This window comes from Glycine soja, chromosome 10 (assembly GCF_004193775.1).
Source record: "Glycine soja cultivar W05 chromosome 10, ASM419377v2, whole genome shotgun sequence".
Lineage (NCBI taxonomy): Eukaryota > Viridiplantae > Streptophyta > Magnoliopsida > Fabales > Fabaceae > Glycine > Glycine soja.
In genome coordinates, this window is record NC_041011.1 from 1,503,170 (window position 1) to 1,521,914 (window position 18,745).

The 18,745-nt window shown below is 33.1% G+C and overlaps 4 protein-coding genes across 4 annotated transcripts; 1 reads left to right on the forward strand and 3 right to left on the reverse strand.

Annotated features, from left to right (window-relative positions):
• Positions 1-1,888: 1,888 nt before the first annotated feature.
• On the reverse strand, positions 1,889-3,925 carry LOC114369447 (60S ribosomal protein L19-3). Its single transcript, XM_028326679.1, has 5 exons — positions 3,744-3,925; positions 3,464-3,586; positions 2,540-2,853; positions 2,325-2,389; positions 1,889-2,244 (listed from the first exon to the last, which is right to left on the reverse strand). Exons 1-5 carry the CDS (start codon positions 3,853-3,855, stop codon positions 2,220-2,222), a joined length of 639 nt encoding a protein of 212 aa, XP_028182480.1. The 5' UTR covers positions 3,856-3,925; the 3' UTR covers positions 1,889-2,219.
• Positions 3,926-5,937: 2,012 nt separating this feature from the next.
• LOC114369137 (60S ribosomal protein L19-3-like) lies at positions 5,938-7,967 on the reverse strand. The gene is made up of 5 exons (XM_028326322.1): positions 7,641-7,967; positions 7,410-7,532; positions 6,529-6,842; positions 6,311-6,375; positions 5,938-6,204 (listed from the first exon to the last, which is right to left on the reverse strand). Exons 1-5 carry the CDS (start codon positions 7,750-7,752, stop codon positions 6,180-6,182), a joined length of 639 nt encoding a protein of 212 aa, XP_028182123.1. The 5' UTR covers positions 7,753-7,967; the 3' UTR covers positions 5,938-6,179.
• A 2,152-nt stretch (positions 7,968-10,119) lies between these two features.
• On the reverse strand, positions 10,120-11,719 carry LOC114369558 (ethylene-responsive transcription factor ERF073-like). Its single transcript, XM_028326786.1, has 2 exons — positions 11,247-11,719; positions 10,120-11,165 (listed from the first exon to the last, which is right to left on the reverse strand). Exons 1-2 carry the CDS (start codon positions 11,416-11,418, stop codon positions 10,423-10,425), a joined length of 915 nt encoding a protein of 304 aa, XP_028182587.1. The 5' UTR covers positions 11,419-11,719; the 3' UTR covers positions 10,120-10,422.
• A 4,715-nt stretch (positions 11,720-16,434) lies between these two features.
• Positions 16,435-17,780, forward strand: LOC114370929 (proline-rich protein 3-like). Its single transcript, XM_028328332.1, has 2 exons — positions 16,435-16,790; positions 17,213-17,780. The coding sequence occupies exons 1-2, from the start codon at positions 16,511-16,513 to the stop codon at positions 17,545-17,547; spliced, it is 615 nt and encodes a 204-aa protein (XP_028184133.1). The 5' UTR covers positions 16,435-16,510; the 3' UTR covers positions 17,548-17,780.
• Positions 17,781-18,745: the final 965 nt, after the last annotated feature.

An 18,745-nucleotide genomic window follows, 5' to 3' on the forward strand; every position in this document is an offset into this window, starting at 1 on the left:
GTGTCTGTGAAAAAGAAGTGAACTAGTGAAGGAGATCTAAAACGGGTGTCTAATAATTTTACTATTAAATATATCTTTTTTTTTTTATAGAAAATACAGTTAAATAAATTTTAGGTTCGCTGTCATTTTTATTTCAGGTTCATCTAATGTGTTTTTCTAATAATATTTTGTAAAAGGATAGATTATTAATAAAATGTGCTTTTTTGGCTTTTCCCTATAAATTTTGAATGGAGTCTATTCTAATTGATATAAATGGCTTAAATCTACTCAGTGACTGAAACTCCCAATTAACCACTATTAGACATTTTAATAACTTTATGAGATTATTAATTACATATCAACAATTGTATAGAATCACGTTTATGCTCGATTTAGACAATTTTTTCATATTGAGAAAGAAAATAAGAAAAAAAAATATTTTTAATAAATTAAAATTTGTTTGTGCACGAGTTAAAAAAAAAACTTTTTGGAGAATTTAAAAATATTTGGCTTTTTTCTGAAATGTTAATTTTAATTTATTCATGAGCTAATTATAATTTATATAAAAAATATAACATGGCATTAATGTAGACTATATTCTAACTTTATAACTAATTAATTTTCATCAAAAGAACATATTTTGTAGAACTTTTTCTTTTGATCATATTATTTTTTTTCCATCAAATTTAATCTCACGAATCACCACATAAAAAACCTGACAACACAAAATCTTAAAGTTCAGATTTATATGTTTTCCCTTTACTTATACAGACCATTACATAAAAAAACATATATATATATATATATATATATATATATATATATATATATATATATATTAAAGGAGAATGTAAAATTGGGACCCGCAACGTGAATGTGTCAAAAATGATAGGGTACTAATGGTAGAAAGAGTTGCACTCCCAATAATATTTATTAAAAAAAATTGAAAATCATTTAAAAATTAAATTTGGATTTGGAAGTGAATTACGTATAAAGAAGGTTTTACGATGTTGGTCCTTAAATTTCTTGGAAACAAGGGGAAAGAAAACAAGAAACTAAACCCGCAAAAACTGAACTCCTATGTCATCAGCCACGAGGAGAGAAGCTAAGTCAGGGATAGGCAACTCCAATGAGATCCAATCCAAATCCTGTTCGTTCTTTTGATAGTTGCTTCTAATTAAATAAACAAATTGTTTATAATTTTAAAATATATATTTACTCAACAAATTTAAAAAAAAGCTATGACAAAGATTTGTTTTATGTATTTAATATGTGCATTTATTTTATCTTATTTTGTTGAAGATTAAATTTCATTATTAATATAAAAAGGAAGATTATTATTATTATTAAACTTATCTACTATCCCTTATCCAATATCTTGTTTGTAAGCAATCATTTAAATCACCAAGTTCCTATCATGCCTATTATATGGCATCTTGAGTTCATCATTATCACCCTCTACGACTTTAACATTATCACCCCAATCACTTGATGGACTTAAATCGCCATTATTTTCATTAAAATCTCCATTATCGTCATCAATATCCACGTTTTCATAATCAATTTCCTCCTGTTGCGAATACTTCAATAACCAATTAAAAGTATAATTTGACCTTGATCTCAGCAACCCTATGGATGCCACAAGTTGTAAAGCAAATGCAGTACCCCACCCCACAATTGTGACCAAAACACTCGTCCCAGGTTCAATAAAAAAACCACCCTAATGACATTAATGAACAGCTAAACGAGGATTTTATTTCTAAGACACAACTCAGTTCCATTTTTAAGGAGGGAGGGAATGTATACAGGGACATACCGTATGAGTTTTTAAAATCTTTCCTGATAATTAGTATAACTTACTGAAGTTGCTCATGAAAGCATACAAAGTGATCCAAACATCCCTACATCGTCTTCGTCAACCTGACAAAAGCTCATTATAATTGAATATGGTATAATTTCATCGTGAAATTAGTACAAGGTACGCAAGAATGCTTATTGAGACAGGAAACTTTCATAATTAACAGGCAAGTATATCGAAGCCAGGTGCAACCCCATCTTCATGAAAAAATAGCATAAACAAATAAACATAATACAAATTGCAGATATACAACTTAAATTTTGAATAAAACTAACACGGTCTAAGAAAAACAGACAATCTGTCAAAAAAAACACTAGCCATGTAACTCAGGATGCCAGCCAAATAGAAGATTCAATGCCCTTCCTTCCAATCTCCCAAAATGTCACTTCTTTGATTTCTTTGATGCTCTGCACAAAGCAGATTTTCATTTAGACTGCAATATGGACAACAAATAAAAGAAGCTAAAGGCATGAACCACAATACTCACTGGGCTGGCAGGGATGCTATTGCAGATGGAGCACTTGGGGCTGCTGATGGCTTCTCTCCAGGGCCCTACACATTTAAGAGAAAATGGTTCAAATTCCTCCATACAACTTTATCAACAATTCTTAGTGATGTAAATTGACAAGCAGAGCAACTAAGAAAACACAAATTCATCTATATATAGATGAACAGATAGACTCTCAACATTAGAAAACTCACTTGAGCCAAACGCTCTTCTCTCCTAGCATTTTTCCTCTCCCTGCTAGCCTTGTTCTTGGCACGCTTTGCCTCAAACTGATCAGACAAGGTCTTTTCTCTTGCCTTTTCAGCCTTGGACTTGTGTATGCTCTCCATCAAGACTCTCTTGTTCTTGAAGACATTACCCTTTACCTTCATGTACATATCATGGTACATATGCTTGTCAATCTTCTTTGCTTCCCTGTACTTGCGGAGCAATCGTCTGAGGACACGCATCCTCCTCATCCAAAGGATTTTGGTGGGGAGCCTAGCCTCTCTTGTACCCTTACGCTTACCTATTAATTTTTATTTAGGCAAAAACTGTTAATGCTTTTTGCTAGTGCCTAGGACCATATAGAAATTCATGGCATGATGCCCAGATAGCAATATTTCATTTTTGAACAAATTGTCAATTTAGTTCCTAAATTTGGAATTCATTGTCACTTTAGTTCTTAGATCTTTTTTATTTTTTATAATAAAGGTCTCTAAAACTGTAAATCATTTCATACAAGTCCCTACCACTAACTGCCAATTTGGTCCCTGGACATGTGTTAACATGTTATATGTTCATTTAAGTCACATGTTCCGTTGCATATAACTTTTGGGTGACGGATCACAGTTTCAGGGACTGTTTGAATTTAGTTAATTCTAGGACTAAAGTGACAACAAATCACAATTACAGGAACTAAATTGATCATTTACTCTTTCATTTCCATGCCCATTTTTAGTCTCCACTAGTCTAGAAAAGCTTGTTCAGCCTAAACTAATAGCATGGCACATCTATTACATTGATCTTTCCAATTGAAATGCAACTCAGTTTAATCCTACAAGGTTTTAAATGTTTGATGACCACAGGTTCATTTGCAATTAGCAAAAACACACTTAATGTTAGAAAAAGTTACATACCATAACCAGAGTGACGTCCCTTCCTCTTGGCCTCCTTCATTCTGCGAGCACGGGAACGGGAATGAATCTTAGTTGGCTTCCTGATAATGAAACCATCCTTAACCAATTTCCTTATGTTTTGTCCTGCAAAACGAATCACACCATACTATGAAACCAATTCGTCAACAATATAAATCAAACAGCATAATATTCCAATAAGTGAAAAATGGCGTAGAATTAAGTGAATTCGGTGAAAAGAAGCTAATGATAAGTGAAAGAGAGATAGATTGAGAGTGCGTACGAGAATTAGCCATGGAGATTTCATTGACCTCATTAGGGTCAAGCCAAACTTTGCCTCTACCACACTTGAGAACGCTAGCGGCAAGCCGCTTCTGAAGTTTCAGAGACACCATCTCTCTCTCTCTCTCTCTCTCTCTCTCTCTCTCTCTCCTGTGGAATAGGAGGCACGTTATATACCACTCGCATCTGTCAGAAACCCTAGGTTTTGCTTTTTTTTTTTTTTTTTCTGTGCTTGCAGCGCAAGGTATTTTAATTTGACCATTTTCTGGGCCTTGTTGACAATTATACGACAATATTGGGTTTGACAATATTTCACGCGGTCCATTCTCAAATACTACTCCTTTAGAGCGCTCATATTTTTCAGATAAACTTTTGTAGTTACAAAAATAAGATAGTAAATTTTATAAATTTATCCTTTGAAATAATATTTTTTTAAAAATTTTCTGTTGCTGAATCAAGTAGATCTTCTCATTAAAAAAATATCTCATAGGTACGTATAATGGGTTTAATTAAGAATAAATTCAGAAAACCTTCACGGGAGGGACAAAAATAAACAAAATTTTAGATATATAATTATATTAATAAATTGTAAAATTATAATTTTTCTATGAAATCTTATGAATAAATTTTTAAAAGAAATGATGGAGGGAGAGCTTTATTCCTTATACTTTAGATTCATCCTTAGTTTCAAAATAAACACAAATCAAATAAATTAATAGGTACAACCTTGGTTGCGCTTTATTTATTTATTTTCACGGATCATCAAGAAGTTCCAAATCCAATAAAAGGTCAAATTAAAATACCTTGCCTACGCGCACAAATCTTACCATGTCATAAACTAAATCTAATGAATGTTAGCTCAAATAAACATCTTGCATCAAGATAGGTTCTTGAGCTACCTATTTAACATCAAGCACATTTTAAGTTGAACTAAGTTTTTTTTAGATGAAAAAGTTGAACAAGTACTTAAAGTTTAAGTTTGGTTTGTAAAAAAAATGTCTGAATTATATCATTATTTAAACAACTGAAGGATTATGTTTGAGTTGAGCTTGCTTTAATCGCTATAAAATGATGATCGGTGTTCAATGTCTGGAGAAATTTCAATATTCGAGTACATGAAAAATTAAAGATGATGTTCTATTAGGCGTATGTTTGGTTGCACGTTTTGATCAATTGAACATGAGTCAGACTGAAGCACAATTCTTAAATTTTCTGTTATTTCAATGTTTTGACACAATTTTAACACTTTAACGCACGTAGCGGATGCAGAAACAAACACACACTATGTTGCACAGGCTTTATGAACCTATAATATATTATTGGGCATCGCTCATTGAATTCTATCCAAATATTGACAATTGTTTTTACAATTGCTTTTTCACGAAAAATTACGGATATTTTTTTTTATTAAATGCTTTAAGGCTTCTCGCTTAATAATGGGAACAAAATATGGATTCTTTATGAAAAAAATGTTGGTTGCTAATGTAGTTCATATTTGGATAATAGTTAGAGGCTCAAAAGTACTTTTAGTGCCAAAGCATCCTTCCTTCTTCATTTGTGTTTTGGAATTCGAAAATATGCATTAGAATTTATAAAAAATACATTTCTAACTTTAATCTGAACATAGCCGTAATATCTTATGTGCATAACTTTTGTGGTAAGTTATTTTACAATTTTGTAAGTAGCAATTAGTCAAGGGTATGCTTTGTTGGGAGGGTCGAAACTAAAATCATTGGTTATCCTCTCCTTTCCCAGCTATTAATTTAAAACTCGAACCTTGAGTTTGTCTTGATACAGATACAGAGCTCTTTTCTGAAGTTTAAGCTTGAATGTTAGTTTACAACGATGATCATCTCCAACTAGACTGATGAGTGCCCTCATTTCAATTTGCGAATTGTCAACGAAATTGGTAACCAGGTCATATAGAACAATTCTTTTTCAAGACTCATAAGAATTTTACGAGTCCAAACCATTTACTTAATGTTTATACAAAACCAATTTGGATGAATTGTGCAAAATTGGAACATGAGAGGTTGCACAAAGTTGCTATTTTTTGCCAGACCTCTAACTATCTCAATGACAATAGCAATTCTGTAGTTGCAACCAATCCGGCTAATATTCTTGTTGAATTGTTTCATCAAGTATTTCATCAAAATCATGAATCATCATAGCAAAAAAGTAGAACAACAACAACAAAGGGCAATAAAGTCTTATTTTACCATTAACAATACTGTGGAAAATTTTATCATTAATGCAAATCATAAAAAAACATCCGATAAAGTTCTATGTTGGCTATATAAATGACAAACATAGGTCGGAGTAACTAAGTCTATATAACCAACATAAAGAAATGTGACAAAAAATACTTGAGCAGAGCAACTGAAGATGCCCGCATAGATAAAGACCTGCCCATCCACCAAATCTCTGTATATGCGACTCACTTCTTGGATTTCTTCGATGCTCTGCATAAAAAAGGCTTCACTTAGATCACATCATCACAACAAACATAGCATTGCAGGAAGCAATACTTCAGAAGCAGAAACAAAAAAGCATAAACATAATACTCACTGAGGAGGCTGGGATGCTGTTGCAGGTGTAGCAGTTTGTGCTGCTGGTGGCCTCTCTCCTGGACCCTAGACATTGAAGGAAAAAGACTTTTAAATTACTCATCACCAAATCTGGTGACAACAATCCTTAGTGCATTAAATTGCCAGGTGCAATACTCAGAAAATATAAATTCAACATAGTTTCACACAAATAGATTCTCAAAACAGTAGAGAACTCACTTGGGCCAAGCGCTCCTCCCTACGAGCATTTTTCCTCTCCCTGCTAGCCTTGTTCTTGGCACGCTTAGCCTCAAACTGGTCAGACAAGGTCTTTTCTCTTGCCTTCTCAGCCTTGGACTTGTGTATGCTCTCCATCAAGACTCTCTTGTTCTTGAAAACATTACCTTTCACCTTCATGTACATATCGTGGTACATGTGCTTGTCAATCTTCTTTGATTCCCTGTACTTGCGAAGCAAGCGCCTGAGGACACGCATCCTCCTCATCCAAAGGATTTTGGTGGGAAGCCTTGCCTCCCTTGTACCCTTACGCTTACCTAATTGTATTTAGGCAAACAATTATAATCAAAGGTTCAAAATAGAATGCCTTCCAAGTGCAGCCCAACCAGCAATAGCAATGTTTATGCACATTAAGATGTTGGATTTACATTTTTTTTTTTCAATTGATATCTTTACACTAATAATTACCAAAAAGGCCACTTTATTTCACTTCCCTGTTTTTATCAATTTACAATGAAACTAATGAAGATAACAAAATCTCGTTTTCAGAATTTCCTTACCGAATCCCAACAACTTGGAACCAGGTGACAATCTGGTGTAACATTTTTTGGGATTATTATAATTGTAAAACGACAACTATATCACCTAATCTATAAATTACATCCGCTGAACTATTTTGAAGAATTACGACATTCATCTTTCTAATTAGAATGCAACTCAGTGGAAGGTTGTGCGTATACCACAGATTATAAATAAGAACTAGCTTTCAAATTGTCAGGTAATATTTACCAACATGAAGTGTCCAACTCATGAATTACAAATCATTAGAAATGAAACAAAATTAATGTTGAGGATATAACTAAATATAAAATAAAAATACGAACCATAGCCAGAGTGACGTCCCTTCCTCTTGGCCTCCTTCATTCGACGAGCACGAGAGCGAGAGTGAATCTTAGTTGGCTTCCTGATAATAAACCCATCCTTAACCAACTTTCTTATGTTTTGTCCTAAAAAGACACAAGGATCAGAGCATGTATCAAACATAACTTAACAACAGTATCTATGTGAACAAAATTATAGGGAAAAAAAAAAACAAGGAGAGAACGAGAGGGTACGAGAATTGGCCATGGAGATTTCATTGACTTCATTTGGATCGAGCCAGACCTTGCCTCTGCCACACTTTAGGACGCTAGCGGCGAGCCGCTTCTGAAGCTTCAAGGACACCATCTTCTTCTTCTTGTTCCCCTTTGCGCCGTGTGCAACTGCTACCTACGGCTACAACTTTCCAGTGCTATAGCAGACACAAAGATTCAACTTAGGGTTTCGAGGTCTCCGTTGGGCCTTCTGTTGTTAATGTGGAAGCCCACATATTGTACCTGCTTAGGGCCTTCTTCTTTTTTACATTTTATATGATGAAAGTTGAACCTAAGCCCACAACACACCATAAACAAAAATAAACAATGTTGAGAATACTTTGAGGGAAAAAAATAAAAAAAGAAAAAGAAAGGGGGTGGTGTATATGTAAGACGGGAGCGAGTAAATAGCAACTCCCCCAATCCCAAAATTGTCCCTAATTTTATCATGATTTATGTTTTTAGTCCTAAAAAACGTTTGATAATTCTTAGTCCCTAAAAGATAATTCGTTTGATCTCCGGTTAAATTAGATTGCTGAAGTTAAAAGTTAATTAATAGTTGGATAAGTCTTAGTCCTTCAACAGATTTTCGTTTGTACATTTGGTTTCTCCTATTAACTTGGACAGTTAAAGTTAATAATTGATTGAAAATTATTATTTTTACATAATTGATATTACGAGTTTACACTTATAATCCACTCAAACAAGTTTTATTTTCAAATATTATTTTAACTGGGCAAGCCATTAATTGTGCAATAGCTAAGTCAAGCAGCATACGATATAGAGAAAACAAAATGGCTTGAGTCTGTCTAGCTAGTCTGAATTCATCTGGTACAATATAGGGTTTTGCCTTAAATTTTGAACTTGAATGAAATGCAATTTTTTAAATCCAATCCAATGAAGCTTGTGCCATAATTGAACTATTTTTTTATTTATTTCATTTAAGAAATGAATGAAAAATAATGTGGTTATTCTCGATGTGAAAAGCTCTGTTAGTTTCTTTGTTAACAAAATTACAAAATGAAGCAGGCAACCTGATTTTTTATTGGTGAAAAGGCAACTTGATTGAATCTGACCAAGCTAGCCTTGCTTGAGCTTGATAATGACACATGTTTCATCGGATCGAGCTAAATTGTGAAGTTACACTTATATGAAGGGCCACATTAATTAAAGTGGTTGCTTAAGTTATAAAGTTTGAAAACTACTAAAATTATAACTTTCTCTTAGCATGGCACTGGAGAAGGGCGGGGACGGATATCATATCCCCATTCCCCGCTTCGCTTATTATTTTCTCATCTAAATAATAAAAAACGATCAAGTTGAAACATATGAAATAACCCATGATTGTAATTAAAAATATGAAATAAAGGAGAACAAAATTAAGAAACAAAACATATAATTATGTGTAAGCTGAAAAGAAAGAAAACGGAAAAAGGAAAAAATGTTTTAAAGAAGACTGTTAATAACACGCTTTAACACATTATTTTAATATAGGTTTTTTATGCGTTTTCTTAATATATATAATAAACAAAACAAACACGGGTTTTCTACAAGAGATAGAAGCTTAGGTAACCCGGTACGCTGAGTAATCGATACTACAGTAGAAATAAGCAGAAGCAGGAGTACAAGGTTTTAAACCCAAATCCATAGGCGCCCACCGGCTGCAGCATCTGTTGTTTTGTTTTGTTTTGTTTATTTGCTTTCAGGAAAAAGAAAGAAACGTAGTTGAAACTTGCAACTTCCCAAAACCAGCTGCGCTGCGCCACTGGATTCTTTTTATTCTAACCATATGCGTCTATTAACTGCTTTGGCGTCTCATCGCCTCAATCATCCAAAGGATTATTACGTTTTTCACGACAAGATCCCCCCAACGTATTCTCGAACTAAAATGGTTAACATTTTTTTATTAAAAGAGAATGTCTTTGACCCACCCACTTGATCATCCAAAGAAAAACTTCTTTAATAAAAAGTTACAACACCAAACAAATTATCAATTCTTCTCTTTGATCTTAATTCAAACAAAATATTTTAAATTTCAACATTTGCAAATTTTGTCAAGATAATTGTTTAAACATTTGCGAATTTTGTCAAAAGATAATTGCATGTCCGCATGTTCTTTTCCGGCGCATAACAAAAAGGAAAATGTTTCATGGACATTCTGTACATTAATATTTAATACTTAGAGAAAAAAAAATGATAAATATAATATATATTTGATATAATAAAAAGAGAGAAACCAAAATAAATGAGAGATATAAAAAATATTAGGATGTCCAAATATGACTACTCTTTTAACAACAAAAGTACTTTGAATATAATTTCCCATATTACGACCTCACGCAGTAATGCTTGCCCGAGTCATGATATTCTTGACTGTTGGATCTGCCAATTAGGGGCGGAGACGACATAACATAATCAACAAGTGTAATGAATAAATAGATAAAATTCATCGAAAGAAAAATTGGAATTCAAACACGGTTGAATATATCTAGTAAAATTACAGTTCGACATACCACCAAAAGAAAAATTACAATTCAACAAAACCAGATGATAGCCCTAAGTTCTAGAAACAAATAAATTAATATTAAATAAATTGGTAAAAAAAAAAGTCGGAAAATCATGAGACCATTTCTACCGAAGCACCCAATTTACATTTTTGTCCATCCCTGCTAAAACGCAAAGATGTTAGTCAGCAGAAGCTTTCACAGCATTGACGAAGAAACAAACACATGCATGAAAAGAACATCCTTTGATATATTCCTCGTTAATCAAAACTCCAGAGATCCCCGACCAAGCTTTCCTGAACATTATTCGGTGGAGCCGTGGATTGTCCATCATAGTACGGAATCTGATAAAACTTCATGTAATTCTCGTACGCCATCAGCTCCTCAGAAAGCTCCTGCACTTTGTTCTTTTCTTCTTGAGCTTCAATAACCTCTGTCTCTTTCTCATTCTTCTCCATTGCGGTAACACCCAGATACCCGTTCCCGTTTTGACTGGATCCCATAAACTCCGTTGTCGAATAAGCACCCTCTGAACCCGACGCTAACCCTGAATTTTCATCGCCGGAGACAACCACCGAGTCAGCGTTGACGGCGTCCACGTGGGACGGAAATGCCCCCGCGTGGTTCAGGTCGTACCCGAACTCAAAGTTGAGATTTTTAGGGGCAATGTTGAGATCGCAACGGTACTGTTGCTGGTACAGGGGAGGGTTTTGTGTTTGTGGTGTGAAAGGAAGGGGTGGAATCGGATGACGTGCTTGAATGGAATATTCGTCGTCCTCGTTGGGGAAATTCACCTTGGCCTTTTTGCCGCGGATTTTTCGAGCTTCACGATCATAGGCTCTTGCGGCTTCTTCTGCAGTGTTGAAGGTGCCCAACCAGACACGAACCCCTTTTCTTGGATCGCGAATCTCCGCGGCCCATTTTCCCCACGGACGTTGCCGAATCCCTCTGTAGAGATTCTTCCTCTGCCTCTTCACCGGCTTATTCTCCACTTGCTCGCTAGCTGTTTCGACAAAAATCCCGTTAGAAAAAAAAAAAAAACTTAACATGCTTATAGGAAATGAGCGAGTGAACAAGACAAAACCTTTGGGAGGTGGGGACATTTTGAGAGTGGAACGTTGTTGATCGGCGATGTGGGAGTAATCGAAGTCAAAGTCACCGTCTTTGCCGAAGGAGTTAGGCCAGAGCTCGGAGGCCGTGAGGCGGCGGCCTCCACGGCGGGGAATGAAGTCGGCTATGATGGCACCGCCACACATGATTAAGAAAATGAGTGAGCAAAAGAAAGAATGGGTTTTTTGTGAGTTGGGTGTGGAATGAGTAGAGAGTAGAAATGGGTTGTGAGAAATTTTAGAGAAAAGGTTTTGAAGAAGGGTTTTTGTTTGTAACACAAGTGTGAGAGTGATAGGACGTGAGAAAAAAGAACAGGTGGAGTGGCTTATGTAGTTGGAAAAATTGAGGAAAGAGTGCGTGACAGATACATGGGGAACCTTCCTTCCTTCCTACCCTCCTACGCTGCGCGAGCCACAATTCGCTTTTGTTTTTACTTTAACTCTGGCTTGCGTGGTTGGCAAGCAGCCCTCAATAGAAAATATAAAGTCTAGGCTCTACGGACTTTTAGGATTTAAGCCACATTTTATTAAGACCACTTGCCACTGTGTACAAGCGGCATTTTTAATACATTTGTCTTAATTCAACTCAAGGTCTATTCAAAAAAACAACACCTCAAGGTCTATAGAATCCTTATCCTAACTTTGAAAAAAAATCATTTGTTCAAGATGTATTTTTTATAAAATATATAAATAAAGTGTATTATTTTTGTAATTGAAAATATAAAAAAAGTTGCATGTTTGGATTATTTAACTTTTAATAAATATTTTTTTAAAAAAATTTAAGAAAAAAATATAATGATTAGTTATAATGTTTATACTTATTTCATAATTGTCGTTTTGTCAATATAATTTAGATTAATTAAAATAATCTTTTTTTATTCTCAATAGTGTTACTATTATCATATAAACATAGTAATGGTGATAGCCAATAGGCATTTTTGGTTTCTACTTTTTCCCCCTAATATAACAATGGTGATCGTGGAATAATATATATTGTAATTATAGAATTATAGAATTTATTACATGTATAATTTCATAAGAAATATTATTTTTGTATAGTTATATTATCATCCTAGGAATCGTTATTAATAGAGTGAATCTTTTAAAATAATAAATATATCATATTGTCAATTTTATTATATATTAAAAAGGATTTCTGTTTGTTTTATTTCTATTTTTAATATTTTTTATAAATAGTTTTTAGATTTAGATTTTATTTAATACTCCGTATTATATTGTTCTCATTTTAATATTATTTATAATATTCTTCTCATTTTTTTTCTCTGGTGAGAAACCAGGTGCCTCTTCTTTTGTACACCTTGCAATCTCTCATTAAACCAATAAACTTAAGTGATGTCATTTTGTAAAGAGATTATATGAGCAACAAGAGAAACTACAAACATCGCATTACCGAAAATTTAGATGGCACCATCGTGAAGCTCTTTTCTCATATTCTCAATGGTTTTAACCTTCATTCTTTTATCAACAGTATCATAAATTAAAATAAGCAAACTCTCCATTAATTGCATTAGAGTGGTAAACATCACTTTATTTCATCAAAAGTATTACAAGGAAGCAAAATCTGTGACTATTTTTCACTAACAACCCCCTTAATTTTTACTAAAAACAACGAAGAGGAGGATTAATTAATGAATAACAAGGAAAGTCACAGGGTCAAATTAAAAGGAATTAGTCAAACTCAACAAGCTGACCAAATGATTAAAAAAAAAAAAAGAAGCAAGATGTAATGGACTGTGGTGAATAGCTCATGTACTACATGATATATTTGAGGGAAGAACAATTTAATAAAGTCACCATAAGCTGTAGTACTAGTAGAAGTCTAGATGTGATGAGAAACAACAAGCACATCGTAAGGCCAACTCGTGGGCAAAATCCACATGTTGGTGGTTTTAATGAAAAAGACGTCAAGGAGTTTTTTGGACTTTGAATGAGAAGGTTGCTAATAAACATATAGTTAGACTGCATTCTTTTTCTTTTGCTCTTTTAGCAACATTGCATGGAGTTCGCAACATCGTAAGTTTATAATTTATCGTGTCATCAAAATTTAATTACTATTATTAAACAAGAACACATGTTGGTACACCAACAATAAAGAAGACATCAAAGAGCATTTTGACTTTGAATTTAAAAGATTGCATTTTTTTTCTTTAATAAAATTGCATGGATTGGGAACATCACGAGTATATATTTTATCCTGTCATTGTAAAATTTTAGTAATATCAAATACGAAATTATCCTATTACTATATTAAATAATTTGTTCACTTAATATATTAATATCAATCTTTGATAACTTTTAAACTGGCAACACTATATGATATATTAATATTAATTATTAACGTAAAAGGCTTTACATGTGTTGTAAACCCAATCCAAGATTATGGTCCGAAGTACTAAGCAACAAAGCTGGGCCAGAACCCAACCCACAAAGCAACCATCTTTTAGGCATTAGAAATTGGAACACGTGCAATGCACGGTTCTTTTAGTAAAAGAAAAAGAGAAAAAAAATACTAGTAGAATAAATTATTTATTTATTTTAAAACAAAAATAAAATTAATTAAAAAAACAAAAAAAGTGTACGTTGACACATGATAACCGTCTGACAAAATATATATATATATATATATATATATATATATATATATATATAAATGAGAAGTGAAGTCATATCAAATATACTATTTTTTAACAAATGTCATTATAATGTTTAACTCATTATAACATTTTTTTATTATTGAATAATATTTATAAAAAATATGAAATTATGAGTATGATTTATTAAATAAGAATTGAGATATATAAGGGTGTGTTTGGTTTACATTTTTATTTTTTATTTTTATTTTCTGAAAACTGTTTTCATTTTCAAAAGATTAAAATTCTGAAAACATGTTTGGTTTGATTTTTTATTTTTTTTCATGAAATAAAAATACTGAAAATGTATGATATATTGACTTTTTGTCTTTTTGTATTTTTAAATTTGCTTAAAATTACATTCATTGCTACCGCAATTTCATTTTACCCGAAACGAGGTTTATGTTTTCAACTGAAAACACTGAAAATGATATTTTATTATTTTCATTTTCTGATTGTTTCCTATTTTTATTTTCATTGAAAATGTTTTCAGAAATCCAACCAAATACATTTTTATCACCCTTTTTTATTTTCAGTGAAAATGAAAACAGAAAACAATCAAACTAAACATCCCTAAATTTGTGATAAAAATATACACTTAAAAGAATATGTAAAAAGTATGTGTTGCAATCATTTTTCTTTAGAATATTTCCTAAAGCTTTAACACACAGGATCTCACAATTTTTGAACTATTGGCGCCTTTGAGCGTGTAAGAAATTTGACTTTGTTTGCATGGCTATAAGCATATGAGACTAAGAGTAACTTTCACCAAAATCTTGTATATAAGAATTAAGAAGCACCATATTTGGATCATAAAGGTGACAAGATCTATGAAACACCGACATTGACACGGACACCAGACACAACAAGGACACGTGGATATCTGTAATGTCCAAAATATAAAACGTAGTACGGATGTTGTGTCGGTGTCGGACACCAGACACAACAAGAAACTGAGGTGTCCGTACTTCATAGGACAAGATGAGTTTTGTACGAACAACTCATAAATAAAGTTAGGCTCTTGAAATTTATGATTTTTTTTTTTGCCAATTTAGGATGTGCCCATAAAATTCTAGTTCATAAACAATGGGACTTGTTATATCTACTCTCCTTCTTTGTTTATGCGCGTAGTTTGGTGGGATCACCCAATGAACATTGCATGAAAAGTTATCAGAATGTGGTGAAATTGTACTAGTCAGCTTCATTGACATCTCAAAATGCTTTTCGAGAAGATAAACCATTTGACAATGATTATGAAGTGGCTGATACATATCTAAATATTGATAATCCTCATATGAAAAAAGTGCACGGTGAAGCAAACAAGAAACCAACCTTCCCACCACTCCCTCAGCCCAGATCTGCAACCACCTCTGCGTCTGAGCTTCATCCAAATCCGAGGCGAAAATGGCGTGCGAGATCTGAGTTTTGTCTTCCAGATCCGAGTCGATACCTCTGCAAATAGTCACGACGTCACCGCACTCCGCGATCGCTCAAGACCAACACCATAGGGGGCGCTCTCCCTTCTTTCGAATTGCCCAACTTCACCTATTTTCACACCTTGGTCCGCCAGACCTAGTTTCGTATTGTCCCTTTGTCACTTCTACCTAAGGATTAACATGAATAAGTTGAAATGAATTATCTTTGTTAACTAAATCATCAATTTACTCCCTGAATATTGTATCTCCATGTTATATTAGTTCCTATAACTAAAAAAAAAAAACTCAAATAAGTCTTAAATGGACCAAATAAGCTCACATTGTGAACCAACATTTTATTAACTTTTCCTAACTTGCTTGATCCATGGGACCTGGACCCCATATATATCCCCCTCTAACTACTGGGTATTGATCAAATCAAGTTAAGATTCAAATAAATGACTCTATCATAATTTCATATTAAGTAGAGACAAAGATAAGTAAATGGTACAATTTAGTCATTGAAATTGTATCACGCTGCTTATGACATTAGTTTCTGAAAAAATTTCGTGCTTTGTACTTGTACTCTACGTTCAAATGGCACTATTGCATGACTTTTAAACAGATACATTGTATTCGGCAAATAAGAAGTCGATGATCGGTCCTACGTTTTTTCAAAACATGCTTGCCTAAGAATTATCCATATGCAATCCAATGCGGTATGCAAAATCCCAATCGTGCTAATTAACTTGTAATTTTGTAGGAAATTTCATATTTTTAAGTGTATATATATATTTTCGGATCAACGTGTTCTCCATTAAATAGGTGACGCAGTCATATATTTTGGTATTTAAACTTTTCATGTAAGGAAACACTCTGCAAATGAAATCTGATGCCCTGTACAGTATCTATAGATGTGAAAATCACGTTCTAGGCCACACAGGACATGTTATTGACCATGAACTATGTGGCTTCTAAGTCCTTAACGTGCTACCAACTATCTTGCTGAATCCAATCATTAATATATTCTTACAATTTCCTTAATGCATATGCTTGAGCTCGTTAGAAAATCATTAGGCTAGCTCTATCTATAAATACCCAAGGGATTCATGGAATTGGTACCTCATCACTACTTCGAAGCATTTCTATATACTATTACTAAGAAATTTATCAATGGCTTTCCTTCGATCCACCTTGGCGACCTCAATGGTTCTTTTAGCAATGCTAGCCATTGTCTCCGCAACTGACTATTATGGATATGGTCCAACACCAAAGCTTGAGAACCCCAAACCCAAAACAGATTACAAAGTTGACAAACCACACCCCAGAATACCAGATTACTATGCAGTGCCCAAACCAAAAGGAAACGATGAACTACATCTGCTTCCCACAATCATTGGTGTCCAAGGTGTTGTTTTATGTAAATCGGGTTCCAATTATTTCCCAATTCAAGGTAATTTTTTCTTAGATGCAACTCTGACTATGTTTTATTTACAACATTTCTAATCTACGTTGTCAATAAATGTTTATTTTCATTTCTTGAAATTGAAATTAATTACTAAATACCAATAATGATTGGCACATATGACTAACACAAGTGGTAATGACTTATATCATTTAACTAATAATTAAGTGATATAAAATTTGAATCTTGTAGATTTTAGTTATGAAATAAATGATATTGGAAAAAAAAAATACCCACTTATATGGTACACTAGACGGGAAAAAAAAAATACCCACTTATATGGTACACTAGACGGGAAAAAAAAAAAGAAAGAAAGAAAAGAAACTAACTAATTAATTTATGTAAGTTTTGGACTTTTTTGGGATGCATATTTGTTATTTAATTGTATTTACTATGTATGAGGGGTGCAGGAGCCGTTGCAAGAGTTACATGTGGATGTGAGAATGAGCTTGGGTACGAGACAGGTCCTATATCAGTGTTGAGTCATGTGACAGATAGTAAAGGCTATTTCTTTGCTACATTGTCACTTGGGGAGCTTGGATCGAAATTGAAGATCACTGAGTGCAAGGCATACTTGGAGAGTTCTCCATTGGAGACATGTAAAGTTCCCACCGATGTCAACTACGGGATCAGTGGTGCTCGTCTTTCTTCTTATCGCCTCCTTGAGAATAAGATGAAGTTGTACACTGTGGGACCTTTCTTCTGCACCTCCCAACCTGCTAAACCACTCCCTAACGGTTATTAATTAATGAAGCCACCTTCTATATGACGTCCGTTGAAATGGCTGCAAAGTGGAAATCATCATTTTTTTTTTATATTCAATTTCTATTTTTGTGTTTTTTTTTTGTCTGATGTTTTGTTAAGTGTTGGTTTCATATGTAATTCATTGGTAGGGGGAATTGATTAAGCCTCCTTGCCCTTTAAGAGATTTATGTTAAGTTTTAATATGTTATGATATTGGTTCCTAAACCAAAATAAGGTTCTCTGTCTTGTTTAGTTATCTGTTTTCCCATTATTTAGCCCCTGTTAGGAATTCAAACTCTAAGACATCTAATACAATTGCAAGTAAGATTGAGATCTCATTTACAGAAAAAGATAATGAATATATATATTTAGAAATTATTTTTTATATATTTTATAGATGATCTGATTCATAAGGACCCTGATTAAGAATTTTTGGATGCCTTTCTCTGAGAAAGAAGTTAAAAACAATCAACTACAGTTATCCGAAACTTTAGTGAAACATTGATTTATCATTATTATTTTTGTTATTTTTGAAGAAACATAGATAGAAATAGAGGATTTCTTCAAACAACAAGGGGTTGCAAATGACATTGAACCTGTCTCGTATCTTCTTGAGAAACGAGACCCAACGCTTCTACAGCTTCCATGTTTTATCTTGATTGGTCCTAAAAACATTGTTTTATTTACATGTGATATTTGGCTTCGTTCCAAACATGCTACAAAACTTCAAATGATTTTTCTTTTTGCCGTAGTTGAAAACTTTCCTTCATTTTCATCCATTTAGAAAGAAAAAAAAATATTTTTTATGAATCAATAGTTTTGTAAGGAAGGACAAGTCTCGTTCACTATTAGAATTAATCAATGTTTTGTAAACCGGATTGGATCGGCCAGTTCGACTGAAAACCAATCACGTATCCAGTTCAATGTTTCTTAAAAATCAATATATAATAAAATCGGCTAAAAATCATTGAACTAGTAAAAAACCGGTAAATTCATTGGTTTAACCGGTTTTTCTTAAAATCGTTTTTTTTAATTTCAAAATGACATCGTTTTGTTTTCTTTTAAAAAAAATATTATAACTTATGACACTTTTAAGTTAAATTTATTTTTTATTATTATCAATTTATGCACTTTATATATTTTTTATTCAATATTATTAGGATATTGTATTATTTTTTTAAAATATTTTATTAAAATTA

Excerpts from the sequence above, each read along its gene's own strand:
- LOC114369558 (XM_028326786.1), bottom strand. The coding sequence starts at position 11,418 with ATGTGTGGCGGTGCCATCATAGCCGACTTCATTCCCCGCCGTGGAGGC. Across the intron at positions 11,166-11,246 it reads AATGTCCCCACCTCCCAAAG|CTAGCGAGCAAGTGGAGAAT; the intron begins GTTTTGTCTTGT and ends TTGTCGAAACAG.
- LOC114369447 (XM_028326679.1), bottom strand. The coding sequence starts at position 3,855 with ATGGTGTCTCTGAAACTTCAGAAGCGGCTTGCCGCTAGCGTTCTCAAG. Across the intron at positions 2,854-3,463 it reads GGGACGTCACTCTGGTTATG|GTAAGCGTAAGGGTACAAGA; the intron begins GTATGTAACTTT and ends AAAAATTAATAG. Across the intron at positions 2,390-2,539 it reads GAGAAGAGCGTTTGGCTCAA|GGCCCTGGAGAGAAGCCATC; the intron begins GTGAGTTTTCTA and ends TTAAATGTGTAG.
- LOC114370929 (XM_028328332.1), top strand. The coding sequence starts at position 16,511 with ATGGCTTTCCTTCGATCCACCTTGGCGACCTCAATGGTTCTTTTAGCA. Across the intron at positions 16,791-17,212 it reads CAATTATTTCCCAATTCAAG|GAGCCGTTGCAAGAGTTACA; the intron begins GTAATTTTTTCT and ends TGAGGGGTGCAG.
- LOC114369137 (XM_028326322.1), bottom strand. The coding sequence starts at position 7,752 with ATGGTGTCCTTGAAGCTTCAGAAGCGGCTCGCCGCTAGCGTCCTAAAG. Across the intron at positions 6,843-7,409 it reads GGGACGTCACTCTGGCTATG|GTAAGCGTAAGGGTACAAGG; the intron begins GTTCGTATTTTT and ends AAATACAATTAG. Across the intron at positions 6,376-6,528 it reads GGGAGGAGCGCTTGGCCCAA|GGTCCAGGAGAGAGGCCACC; the intron begins GTGAGTTCTCTA and ends TTCAATGTCTAG.